Genomic DNA, 13760 nt, shown 5'->3' with positions numbered 1-13760 from the left:
CTAAAAAAATTTGAATATATTATGAAATCATTAAACAATTCAATCATCAAAATTATAACAAATAAAGGATTAACATATATTGCTTTGCCTGTAATGAGACTATGTACTGTAATGTACATGTATTACGCGGTCTGATAACCATCTCCCGACGAATATTTAATTCTCTGCGCATTAATGCTGCACCTTCATCAATTGTGTCTTCATCAAAAGGACATGCCATGTTCGTGACAATGGACTTCTAATATATATACTGACTCTGGTTTTAATGACAGACGGCAGAACTTCGCCAAAACTCGCCTGCTGACTGAATGAATGAGGAAATCAAATGTGCGTGCGGCTCTGAAAGAGGCGGAGACGCAGAGAAACTCCAGGTTCATTGAGATAAACCTGGTCCCGACCAGGTTAGATTCAGAGAGTCTGTTACTACGATAACTGACCGAGAGCTTAAGTTAATTCTCTTTGTGAAACAGGCTAGAGTTACTCCTCTTTCTCTGGTTTGAGTTACCTCCCTTTGTGAAACGGAAAACTCAGAGTTTCCCTCATTTCAGGGTTAACAGACTCAGAGTTTTCACTAAACCTGCTTTGTGAAACGGACCCCTGGTCTCCAAGCTCAGGGTGAAGTTAGGATTCTTCTTTCGAAACAAAGCCTGCTTCTCCCTCAGTGCCTCTCCTGGATTATGGTGATGTGTTGTATATGGATGCATCTGCCCAGTGTCTGCGGTCACTTGACACTGTGTATCATTGTGCCTTGAGATTTGTCACTGGCTGTAAACATCTTACCCACCACTGTACCTTGTATGCCAAATCCGCTTGGGCATCTTTATATGTACGCAGGCGTAGGCATTGGTTGCGCATTATTTATAAAACCCTTCTTGGATTGGTCCCTGCTTACCTATGTACATATCTCCATAGAAGCCAAAGCCATTATGGCCTGCGCTCACATGATGCTTTGCACTTCATTATTCCGCGTGTTCGCACTGAGCTGGGAAAAAGAGCTTTTAAATTCGCTGCCCCCTTTGCTTGGAACTCCTTTCAGAAAGACTTTAAACTGACTGACCTGGGCCGCTCGGTGGGCAGTGGGTTAAGCAGCGGCTCATATACTGAGGCTACAGTCCTCCTGCAGCGGTCGCAGGTTTGAATCCCGGCCTGCGCACCTTTACTGCATGTCATCCCCGATCTCTCTCTCTACCCCCTTTCATATCTGCAGCTTGAATAAAGGGCCACTAGAGCCCAAGAAAAATCTTTAAAAAAAAAAAAAACTGACTGACCTGATATCCTTCAATGACTTTGGTTCGATCTTGAAGGACCTAGAGCGTGAAAGCATTGGACAGTGTCTCTGTACCTGATGGTAGTTATGTCTTCCTCAACATCTGCACTTTATATGATTGATGTGGTTACCTACTGTTAACTGGCTGTGACCTCCCATGCATCTGCACTTTATAAAACGTTGTTTTATCATTTTATTGCTACTTTGTTCCTCTGTTATTGTTTTGTATTCTGTCTTTTAACCTTGTGATTTTATTTGTTTTGACGTGCGCTGCTGCCTTCCTGGCCAGGTCACCCTTGTGAAAGACATCCTTGATCTCAATGGGCTACTACCTGGTTAAATAAAGGTTAAATAAAGGTTAAATAAAATAAAAACTTCTCTCAACTGGACATGTGCACGAAGATAAGCATTAGACTACGGCTTATAAATGTTGAGAAATTAGTCAGGTACAAAGTACTTTGTAGTGGAGGAGGACTGATAACGACCTTTATGAGGTTGTTGAGCTTGACCTTTTTCCTCACGTCACGTTTCTGCATCGTGATTTCATGCGGCTGGTTGGTGGTCTCACCTTGGCCCTCAGATCCGCGATGGTTTCGAAGTGCTTGCTGTAGTCGCTCCCCTCCATCGGGCCACTCTTCTCGATGGCCTCCCTGATATTGATCTCCAGCATATCGTTGGCCTTCTCTAGCGTCTTCACCTTCTCCAGGTAGCTGGACAGGCGGTCGTTCAGATGCTGCATGACGATCTTCTCATTCCCGATGGTCATGGCGGGCCTAGTCATACCGCCGGGCTGGTAGTCGTAGAAGCCGGCGCCGGCGCCCAGGCCGATGCCGCTGCGTTGGCCGTAGGACGTGGTAGACATCCGGATGCTGTTGCCGACCTGGCCGACGTCGGAGGCGGGGTAGATCTTGATGTCGCCGCTGCTGAAGCCGCGGCAGTAGGAGCGGCAATCGCCTTGATCGTCCCTGAAGCCGCCTACATTGTAGCTCTTCGAAGGTCGGTTCTGTAACCGGGGGGAGGCGGAGACGGTCCTGATGGTGTGGCTTGTCGACTTACAATTCATGGTGAAGGAAGTTGTGCTGGTCTATCAGAGGAGGACGTGTTGGAGCTGAGACTGGAAGACTGGGTGACTGGTTGACCCAGGACGAGTTCAAGTTCTTATATACGACGCTGGAGACCAGCACTCCTCCCTGCCACTCCTCTCCTATCTATATTGCATTCTCACCTTTACCCCGTCTGCTTAGACATTAGATAATCGATTGGTCAAAAGGCACAAAAAGGTGTGGTGACGCCTTCATTTAGAAGGGGGGGGACGACTCTGTTTTAGAAAGGTCAAATAATTGGAGGACAGATAATCGCAGTAGCCTAGTCGTGATTCAGTTTTAGAGACCTGGGGCCTCATGTACAAAGAGTGCATGGATTTCAACGTGAATACATGCGTGGAATTCTTGCGTATGCAAAAAAAATTCAGATTCTCAAAACTGCGTTTCTTTGAATATCTTTGAACATCACAATCAACGTGGAGCACACATGTCGGAGCACAAAATCCGCCCTGTCTCCTCCCTCAAGTAAATATATTTGAATATGATAATGAAGATAATTATCCATTAAAAACCACTCATGTTAACAAGGTACTTGCAAAAACAAGTAAAACAAATAAAAAAAACATCGGCTGTGAGCTGGAGACAGTCCTGTCAAAAGTTGAGGCCTGGAAAAAATAATTTATTTGGGGGCATTTCTTCCGATTTAAGCTGCATTGCATTATGGGTAATGTTGTTCTTTGCTTTGTGTTGCATTCCGTGAAGAGTTGTGGTTTTATTATGATCGTAAGGATTTGTGAATGTTATTGGCCCGGTTTCCCAGATCAGTTAAGTAGCTCTTAACAGCGAAAGACTTCTTTCAAACCTTCTTAAGGAGCCTGTGAAAGAAAATCGCGTTTCCCAGAGTTGCTCTTAGCTTAAGAATCTCTTTCATTAAGAAGGAAATGAAAGATGCTGCTGACCCAGTCTTTCCAACCATCTTAGTGAACAAAGACTCACAGATCCAGCCGCGTCAGGCAAATCAATATCACACAAAGCAATGAGATATTAAAACAATGCAGCCCGCACAAATTTTGATTTATTTTATACTTTAGATTTATATTGTTTAGCATTCATTGGTGACAGCAAAGGGGGAAAAAAAAGAAAAATAAGGAATAACAAGTGTGTTCCTGTATATGTTTTATGCATTACGCAAAAATAAAAGGATCATCATTTACCATAATTTGTCTGCACACATCCCACATCTGCGTGCACATATGAGATAATGTACCACACTGAAAAATGCTTCAGGGCACATCAAAAACACATCCAGCCTCCCTCCAAACTTGCCACATTTAACACATCAGGCAACTGACAGGTGTAATTGAGTTCAGTTGGAACCTCATTAAGGGAGACTTTATCCACTGCTCCATAAAAAGGCGTTGCAAAATCACATGTGTGAGATACCATGGCTGCTATAGCATATTCTCGCTGCAAATCAACCGCGTCGCCATACGCCGTCGCAAAGTCACGGTTCCGTTGTATCCATCGTTCATCGGGGGGGCTGCGCCTGTCACCTGCCAAGAGTTGTGGTGTCATCGTAGTCACCGCCATGGCTGTGCGCACTGGAGCAGATGAGCCGCCTCCCTTGGATGAGGACGAGGATTCTGAAGACGACGATGCCCGACCTCTGGTCCCCGGACCTCCGGTCCCTGGACCTCCGAACGATGCCCGAGCAGCACTCCACCAAGCCGGTCTCCACAGAGGACAGGAGCTCATCGACCTGTTTTTCTGATTTCACTTCCCTTTCACCAGTCACCAAGCAGTCAGCTGAGCACCAACCAACTCCCCTAATCCCCAAACATTAAGAAAAAAAAAACAGCAATAAACCCACTATCACCACACCACCCATAACTGTCTAAAAACTACTAAACTCCGCCACTAACTTTCAAGAATACTTTATTGCTGCAATGTTTCAGTGTTTTTTCAGTGCTTTGAAGGTGTAGCATTGGACATTAAAGCGAAGTATTCTTGAAAGTGTTCGGGAGTTTACATGTGGTTTTGGCTGGAAGAGGCGCGTGTGTCATGCGTAAAGCGTACATTACGCACACACTTATCCATGGCCTGAGTACTCTTGGAGTAAATTAATAAAATGGTCAATTCACAGGGACCCTCTGTGTAATTTTGAAACCCCTATGAATCACACATTACAAGGGGATACTAACTAACTAACTGGGTTAGTAAGGCGGGAAGGAAACTGGCGTGATCCCTTACCACCGGTACCTCTATCGTTCTGTTTCCCACTCAGGAGCCAGTGTGTGGAACGAAATCCACCACACTCGCTTTAAGCTTTAGATGGGGAAAACTGAGCACAAACTTCTTCGGTAGTGAGGGAACACGTTATATATGAGTACACTTACATGGGCCCGTAACAATATAATACAAATGTAACGGCCGTCGGTCCGCTTGAGACTGTCAGTGCGTTACACAGTAATAAGCGAACAAAACAGCAAACACACTATTTTCACATAGGGAGTGGCCTCCGTCTATTATGTAAATTCCATTGTTACATCCCCTCTAGTGATCCGGAGGAGTGCTGGGTGTAGCAGCCCAAATCTTATGTCGGGAAGCACGGACTTTGGCTGTGCATGTAGTGAAACCCGGGAAAATGGAGATAGTTAAATCCTTCACCTTGATCTGCCGCTGGGTGGTCCTAGCACTTTGTACGATGTCGGCAGTCTGTATAATAGTGTAAACGTGCTTTTATGGGACGAGGGCGCTTGCCAGATTTTAGCTTCGGCTGTAGGGATCGATGGTCGTCCACCACTGGCTCTTTTCTCAAGCTGAAAGCATCCTTCAGTAGGCTGGAAACTGCGGTCACGAAAAAGTGTAATAGAAGCGCAAATTCTGGGGCTGTTAATGCACTGTCTCTGCACGCAGGTGCTCTGGTTCATTAAATATCTCTAGCACTGGAAGGCCAGTTGTGCTGGAAACAGTGGGGCAAAATCTTTATGAACACCTTGGATTGGGCCGGAGCTTCGGGAGCTGCGTGCTGGCTTGCGGTCCCCACCCCTGGTCATCCCGTTGCTGGCCCCCCCTTCTCCTCCCTTTTCTCTCTTTTGTCCTGCAGGTGGTCGTGGGTGGCTTGTAGCTTGCATTACGGAGCACAAGTCTTTCCCTGACCCTGCACCCCAACCTGGGACTTGCTGATTGGGCCGGAGCTTCGGGAGCTGCGTGCTGGCCTGCGGTCCCCACCCCTGGTCATCCCGTTGCTGCTTCCACCTGCCTGCTGTGCTGTTGCCGTCCCTGACCCACCAGTCTGGCCCTCGGCAGGAGGGTCCCCCCTGATGAGCCTGGTCCTGCTCAAGGTTTCTTCCCTCCTAAAGGGGAGTTTTTCCTTGCCACTGTTTGGCTTAAGGTTTTTCTCCCACTAGGGGAGTTTTTACCTGCCATTGTTTATGTAATAACTGCTCGGGGGTCATGTTCTGGGTATGGGTCTCTGTAAAGCGTCTAGAGACAACTCTGTTGTATTAGACGCTATATAAATAAAATTGAATTGAATTGAATTGATTTGTAGAACAGGGTACCTCCACTTGCGTTGACAACCACCATTTTTTCAATACACCTTTTATTTGCTCTATAACAGTCTGAGTGCCTGTGTAGGTGTCTGGCAATAAAATAAAGTTGATGTAACCTACTGACATTTTGGGTAACACAATCTTGGAGTTTAAATATACAAAATGTCCATATATTAAGATGTTATATTTCTCATTTGTACCAATGTTTAAAAAAAAACATGTCTGAAAGTTATCAGAATGTTTTGACATTTGCAGCCCATAAAAGACAATGTAAAATCTGAGAAAGACCAGCAAATATTTGTGTGCAGTCCTTATTTACAGAAGATTCACATGGTTGCAAGCAGTAACAGATTGTTGTACCAATAAAAGTTTCAGATTTACTAATATTTTCATCAACGGCAAAATACATGTAAAATTTACTTTGCAAAGCAGTTTACACAGCAATTCAATCTGCTCATGTTTCACAAATGAAGCTGATGAGGCGTTCAGAACCGTGCTGCAGCATCTGTGCCCACAGTTACTTTTAAGAACTGAGACAGCTTTTAATATATTTTGCTGAGGCTGAATTTTAAAATTAAAGGTTACTCAAACCTTTTTTACTCAAAATAAGGAAGAAACTCTTCAGAATCCTCTCATAGACATGAAGTGTGATGATTTTATTAGCTGCACCTGTGCTCTGACAAATCCCAGTGACTTGATTCACACCTGCATGCACCTGTGTAGCTGCTGATCAGTTGTAAAGGAAATGGGCTCATAAGAGCTGGTGTGCAAGACAATGTCACATGGTCCCTGTTTGGTCAGGACCAAGTGCTTCAGTTGAGCTTGTGTTGGTTACTAAGTGTAGTTTGCTAGCAGTGGGCTAGCTTTAGACACTGACAACACATTAGCAGCTATGGCTTACAAGTTTAGCTTTGGGTATGTTGTGATTATTTGTGACCGTCAAAGCAGATTATTCCACAGCTAGTTAATATTTGTCACCTGTTCCTCTGTTACAGTGTGGTATTTATCCTGTCTATGTGGTCAGTTGCAAGATGTGGTGATCTTTTGGAAGGTTGGTAAACATCTGTGGTGTAAAATAATTTAGTAGAAAGACTTAGTTATAGAACTTATTTGTCCTCAGGAGTTCTTCAAATGGAGTGTCATGATCGTTACTTCATGATAGCTGTTGATCTCGCCGTCACTGGAGAAGATCCTCACTTTGAGGCTGTTGGTGAGTCACAATTTGTGAAGGCATTGTTATATTCTTGATGTAATGATTCTCGAGGTGCTTAACTTGTGACGTGCTCTCAGACAGGACAGGTGTGTACGCCCTCACTGCACCATATGCAGCAGCGTGTGGCTACACCCTCAGCGTTCTGACTTTCCTGGGCCTTGTGGAGCTCAGAGCCTCTTACTTCAGCTGTCACACAGAAAAGGAAGTACGTATAAACATGGAGATGCATTAATTTTGGCAGCCTTGTGTAGTTGGCCAGAAAACCTCCTCTATGCTTCTATTGACAGGATGATGGGTACACATTCAGTTTTAACCTGATCACAACCCTTAATGGGGAGGACACCCGCTTTGGATTGAACAGGACCTGTTTTCCCCAACTCCCCTGGTCTCCCAGGGAGGTTTCTTGTGAGGTCAACTACATGGAAGTAAGTTTGGGGGATAACCATCAAACTTTAATGTGCCAGTTCATGAGTGTCTTAACATGGTCTTCTCTGCAGGTTTCTGTGCAGGGTGAAGTTGGGTGCTTTGCAGGGATGAGTGACTGGAACCTTCTCAGACCTGTATGTATCAATTCCATTTCGTGAAGACTTTAAGTCTTTATAGGGCAATCAAAGATTTCAGTTGTAAAGATATCTGGATGGTATTGCAGCTTAAGATTTGGTTACCATTGTATGTTTACTGAAGTTACCCTTCCCCATCAGATGAGCAGCTCCTCCTCAGACTGGCAGGTGATCTTTCAAAAACCAGATGAGCAGGTGTTGCCCATGAACTTGTCTAAGGCTTATGAGCAGGGTTACATTTTTGACATGAAGCATGAGCGGATCGTATTTCGTACACCGTATGGACAACCTGACTCGTACAGTACTGAGGTAAAATGTCCAGTGTTTTACTATGGGCCAAGCATCAGTTTCAAATGGGCTTGAAGTAATATGTCTGTGCAGGTGAATGGTGTTCCAGTAGAGGTGGTCCATGCCAGTGTGTTCTCCAGACAAAGCTGGGTTGTCCTCATGGTTGATCTAGTGGCTGCTTGCTCTACATGTACGTGACCCTGATTCTAGCTGAGCTTGTGCAACCCCAGTTTTCTTCATGAAGATGTGAACTTTTCTGAACAGATGAAGCTTCACACGATGGTGGCTACATGACATGGGAGACCCCAGAAGCTCTGTATCCCAGTCTTGGTGGCTCACAGATCAGTGTGGGACTAAATGGTGACATTGTGGAGCAGGCAGCTACAGAGCAGAGAGGCTTCATCATGAAGAAACACAACACCACAATCCACATTGGTATCCCATATAATGCTGAGGGAGGGTACAAGAAGGTAATGGAGGTGACGTGTAGCTGTTACACCTGTCTAACCTCCCCTTCAATCTTTTTCCTCAATGCTGTCCATGTGTTTCAGAGCTTTGTGAAGGGTGCCATCTTCGAGTTCTACATCTTCCATTTCTACTTCAAGCAAGTGTTGATAGATGAAGATTACAAAGAGACCGTTATCAGATGTCACAGGATTGTGGTTACTCCGCTACTGCCCTGTGAGCTTGTCATTGAAGACAAAACCATCCTGGAAGAGGGAATTTTCACCATCTACCTTGGGCATATCCCTGTAGATGTGGCGTTGACCTCAGTCCAGTTGAATGGGAATGACTTTAGTGTGCCCTTCAGCAATGAAAGCATCGTCCTCACAGAAGCAGCTGAACCAAACAACACCCACAGCTACACTCTGAAGGTGCCCTTTGACGACCCAGTTGTCGTACAGGAGGTAACTGTCTTTGGACACTTATGCTGTGACATCCTTTTGCTATCATGCTGGTTCACCCTATGTCCCCTCTCAGTTCTCCAGGGAACATGCAGCTATGTTGCACAAGCTGGACATCAACTACACGCTGACTGTGCCTGGAAGTGAATCTTACTACCACACAGCATCATCTGTGGCACTACTGGATGTCTGTAAGTCTTGAGCCTGTATTTAAAGATGGCTGCTCTAGTTATGGCTTTACCCATTAATCACCATGCTGTATTGGATAGCTCCTCCGGCCTTTGAAAGCAACTGCACATCGTCTGGCATCAGCTTCAAGCTTGACTACCGGCCTTTTGACTACCTGTGGGAGATCAGCATCGGTTCTGACCTGCTAACGTCAGCACTGGCGGCTGAGCGTGGCTACATCATGACCAACAATAGCCAGAGGCTGCTGCTTGATGTTCCCCTCTTCACTCGTGGCTATGAATACAGGGTGAGGGCAATAGACCTGCAAGGTGTGTGCCCTCATTGCTGATAGAAATTAAATGAGGTGGGTTTTTTTTTTTTTGCAGAATCTTACTTTGGAGAGCTTCCTTGGCACATTTGAGATCCTTATGAGGGATGGAGAGACATCAGCGATCCAGGCATCCAGTGTCAAGACATGTTCTTTCCCATCCAGAGAATTCATCAGTAAGGATATACTGTAGTTTGTGCAATGAGGTAGGGACCTTGCAGGTAGGTCACAGAGGCTTAAATTGATCTTCTCTGCAGTGTGCTCCACTGATGGGACGATGACTGTGGTGGCTGACCTGTCCACAATCATCCCAAGTGGACGGATCCCAGCAAGTTTCCACCTCAGAAACGAACACTGTCAAGCCAAAGAAAGTAATGGTAGCAGGGTGCTCTTCTCTTTCCCAGTCAACAGCTGTGGTGCCGTAGTCAAGGTAGGGCTTGTCCAAAATGCAAATGAACATGAGCGTTCTTTGTTTCACGTGGCCTCAACTAGGCTCTCCACTTTTTCCAGCTTATCAAGGGCAATGTGACATACCATAATAAGATTTTCTACAGCCTCAACACGATTGCTTTTGCTTCTGAGAATGTTACTGAGGGGTATGTACTCGCTTGCAAGTTCTTAAGCTGGTTCTGTTTTGCAAAATGATGCTGCTTAATGTCTTGCAGGGTGACTGTACAGTGCACATATCCTCTGGCTGGTCTCCACCGCCTGTTCTCGGTATACACATTTGAATCTGACATGGAAGGTGTTGGCACCATCACCCACAATGTGCAGCCCACAGCAGGTACTGTGTTCTTGCCCTGTGCCTCACCCATATTGGGATGCAATATAACTGGCCTTCTCTCCCAGGGCCACCAAGTCCTGAGCCCACTACAGAACTTCAGACAACAGCTTCTCCCCAAAGAACTAGAATGCCCGTCATGCACCTGCCTGCTTACTTCCCAGCAACTCGCTACATCAAGGTCTCAAGAGTTTATAATCCTGGTGGTCCTTCTGGGAAAGGTGAGCATTTACAGTTTAGCTTTGAGATGTTTACAGTTTAGCTTTGACATGTTTGTGCTCTATTAACCCTTGTTTCTGTCCCTCGCAGGCACTAAAGGACACATGCAAGTTAAGAAAACTACTGTCCTGGGTTGAGTGGGAGACTTGACTTTTAAATAGAACTGAAGAATTTAATAAAGCTGGTTTTTCTTAAAGTTGTTGGCCTGGTGTGTATTTTGTAGGATAGACACTGCCTAACTATTGACCAACTGGACTCAAAACAGACTTGTGCACTACGGCGGTATAGACCACGATAATTCCCTTTGGTCGGCCTCCCTGCATGCTCGGTTAAACCTCTCCTGCAGCACGTCTGGTCTTCAAGCAGCCCAAGAGAGCTCCATGTCACTCACTGTTCTCTCTCTGCACTGGCTTCCAGTTGCAGCGCGTATCAAGTTCGAAGCTCTGCTTCTGGCTTATCAAACAATTATCCATATGGATCCTTCTTGTTGTGCCACAAAAAGGGAGTGGTGGTTCAGTTATCAATTGTCTTACCATAGTTAATAAAGATGACTTATCGAAACGGGGCACCACCTGACTTGATCAGGAAATACTAAACAGCAAAATCAGTCTCAAAGTGGCTGTTATTCCATACGTGCCAGCCTGTTGCCAGGGCTGGTGTTACAGAATAACAGTAAGGAGTCCGGGCACAGACCTTTGCAACCGGCTCCTGCTTGTCTTCATCAGAGTTATGATCAGCCCGTGAAAGATGGCTGGAGATTCCAACGTGGCATGAATCAGTTGCTAGACTTTCCTCCTCCATTGTTCCCCAATGTGGAATGACCTACCATACCAGTATGTAAATGTAAATGCCTCATTACTCGACATTTGAGAACACGGCATGCACTTATGCACAGATATGATGCTGAATTTTAAGGGAAGTTTATTTGTATAACATAATTCAAAGTGCTTTAGACAAGTTTTTATTTTAATCAAGATAAAAATCAAGTCACAGTGGAGGTTAGAGTTTTACTTGAATGCAGCTGAGAACAGGTGAGTCTTCAACCTGGATCTAAATACTCAGTACGTTTACATGTACTAACAGTCAATCGAATTGTTGCCTTAATCCAACTGAGATTGACATTTTTAAAAGCCATGTATACACCTTAGCTGGGCTGTAGTTGAACCGAACTAAAGCTCTTGAGATTGAGCTTTTAATGCCAGATAATGCGGTCCTAATTCGAGTTATTTCGGCACGTATACGCAACCCACGCTTATCCAAGTTAGTGACTGCCCCGAGACGCCCCCTTCTGAGAGTAACATAGCGAAAGCCAGAATATCAACACATTAGGTAAAGAACGGGAAGAATGCCAACGCAAAAGTTCCTGTGGCGCCACCTAGTACGGCATAGTCGAACGCACCTTACTCAATAGATTTTCTTACGCTTGGATTGCTTGGGAACTCCGGTTTAATCCTTGGGTAGATTGTTGCCAATAGCTGTATTTAGATGTGCATGTAACCACACTGAACATTTCAGCTGATCTAAGGCTTTCTGGGAGTTGTTCCAGACATGTGGGGCATAGAAACTGAATGCAGCTTCTCCATGTCTGGTTCTGACTCTGGGAACTGATAAAAAAAAACCTGATTCAGATGACCTGAGGGGTCTGGAAGGTTCATACTGGGTGAAAAAGTAACTGATTTTAAAACCTAGTCTTGCTGTATAAAGGGACTAGGTCAGAAAGGGAAAAAAATCCCTAGCACTAGCATGGCAGCGCTTGTGTCCAACTGGACTCACAGCAGTCTGACCAGCACTTATCCATGCTGTATCCTCCTGTGTGATTTTCTTGTGGTCTCTCAGATGTAAGCACTTTGGATAAAAACATCTGCTAAATGACAGTAGTAGGTCTTACACTAGCTGCTGTAATACTTCAATCCTTCCCAAGGGTTGGATCCTGTTTTGACCCAACAAGAAATTGGTGGTTGGTTGCTAGCCCATACCTGGTACTCACATGGGGCAAATGATGCCCTTTGGGAAAAACTCCATCTGTAGTGCGTTGCTGTTTTTGTGAAGTTGGGGGGAAAAAGGTGGAGGCTTGTCTCAATGTAGGAGGGAGAAAACCAAGTGATAAAGATTCAACATAAAAAGAGAGAAGTAATGGAGTAAGTTTGGCCTGAAAAGCTTTAAAAGATTTGACCGGAAACCTGGTCGGGTCCTGGGGCTTTATTATTTTGCATACTTTGCAGAGCTGAGTAGACTAATTAATCAGATCTAGGTTTATGAAAGGAAAGTTAAGTCCATCTAAAACGCCTGAACCTGTTTTGGCCTTTGTAAAACGGATGAAGCCAGGATGAACTGATGGTGCTATGTCAAGCCTGGATTTATCTCTTATCCTGGATTCCTACTTTTAAAGCCATCTGGTCCTGCAAGATTTCAAAATGAAAAAACCTCACTGCTGAAGATGGATGAATCAAGTTTCCAGCTGTTTTTTGGGTGTCATTACGATGTGGTTGTGCTGAAATACTAGTTAAACATTATCCATTATCGCATTACATAAGTGGTTCGTCTTTGAATGGTTTTCCCCTGCCTTAATCTATTTTTTTCAACAATGGTATCATTCTTCTAAGTTTGTCCGTCTTCAACTTTGAGATTTTCTTTCTATCATTGTTTTGAAGAGAAGTCTCACAGTACGGGATATGGAGTTACGCTTATTGGAAAAACACTGTTCAATGGAAATTACCCCCTGTAGCGCTGTCTTTATCGCACAATTTTCTTTTGCAAAAAAGTGTAATGGAAAAGCAACTACTGAGGGTGTTTAACTGGCTCTGCAGGCAGGTGCTCTGGTTCATTAAGAATCTCTAGCACTGAAAGACTTATATACAAAATGTTCATGTATTAAGATATTAATCCTTTAACCACAGGTTTTCAAAGTTGCAGTAATTAAACCTTTACTTAAAAAACCTTCTCTGTTGACCCAGACATCTTAGCTAATTATAGACCAATTTCCAACCTTCCATTTGTATCTAAAATTCTGGAAAAGGTAGTTTCAAGCCACTTATGTGACTATTTGTATAGAAATGATCTGTTTGAAGTCTTTCAGTCAGGGTTCAGAATGCATCATAGCACAGATACAGCACTGGTTCGAGTCACGAATTACATTCTTATGGGCTCAGATAAGGGATTAGTGTCCATACTGGTTCTACTGGACCTCAGATAAGGGATTAGTGTCCATACTGGTTCTACTGGACCTCAGTGCTGCTTTTGACACTGTAGATCATGGCATCTTACTGCACAGGTTAGAGCATGTTCTTGGGATTAAAGGGACAGCTCTACGTTGGTTTAAATCATCTATCTGACAGGTTCCAGTTTGTTCATGTGCATGAAGTTTCTTCAGAACAGTCTCTTATGGTGTTCCGCAGGGTTCAGTGCTAGGGCCAATCTTGTTCAGTTTATACATG

General features: G+C 44.5%; 2 protein-coding genes across 2 annotated transcripts in view; one reads left to right on the top strand and one right to left on the bottom strand.

Annotated features, from left to right (window-relative positions):
* Positions 1-2330, bottom strand: part of LOC133420516 (keratin, type I cytoskeletal 18-like) — a 12116-nt gene extending 9786 nt beyond the window's left edge. The window contains exon 1 of the mRNA XM_061710210.1: positions 1836-2330. Coding sequence (XP_061566194.1) covers positions 1836-2330 — 495 coding nt within the window. The remainder of the gene's footprint in view (positions 1-1835) is intronic.
* A 1568-nt stretch (positions 2331-3898) lies between these two features.
* Positions 3899-9502, top strand: LOC133420514 (uncharacterized). Its single transcript, XM_061710209.1, has 12 exons — positions 3899-4071; positions 6860-6915; positions 6985-7074; positions 7155-7282; positions 7365-7502; positions 7575-7637; positions 7779-7946; positions 8019-8115; positions 8190-8395; positions 8477-8833; positions 8907-9021; positions 9385-9502. Coding segments are annotated over exons 1-12 (1593 nt in total). The 3' UTR covers positions 9387-9502.
* Positions 9503-13760: the final 4258 nt, after the last annotated feature.

The sequence above is a fragment of the Cololabis saira genome, chromosome 20 (assembly GCF_033807715.1).
Source record: "Cololabis saira isolate AMF1-May2022 chromosome 20, fColSai1.1, whole genome shotgun sequence".
Classification (NCBI taxonomy): Eukaryota; Metazoa; Chordata; class Actinopteri; order Beloniformes; family Belonidae; genus Cololabis; species Cololabis saira.
Note: the sequence above shows the minus strand (reverse complement) of the source record. Positions and strands in the feature narration are given on the sequence as shown.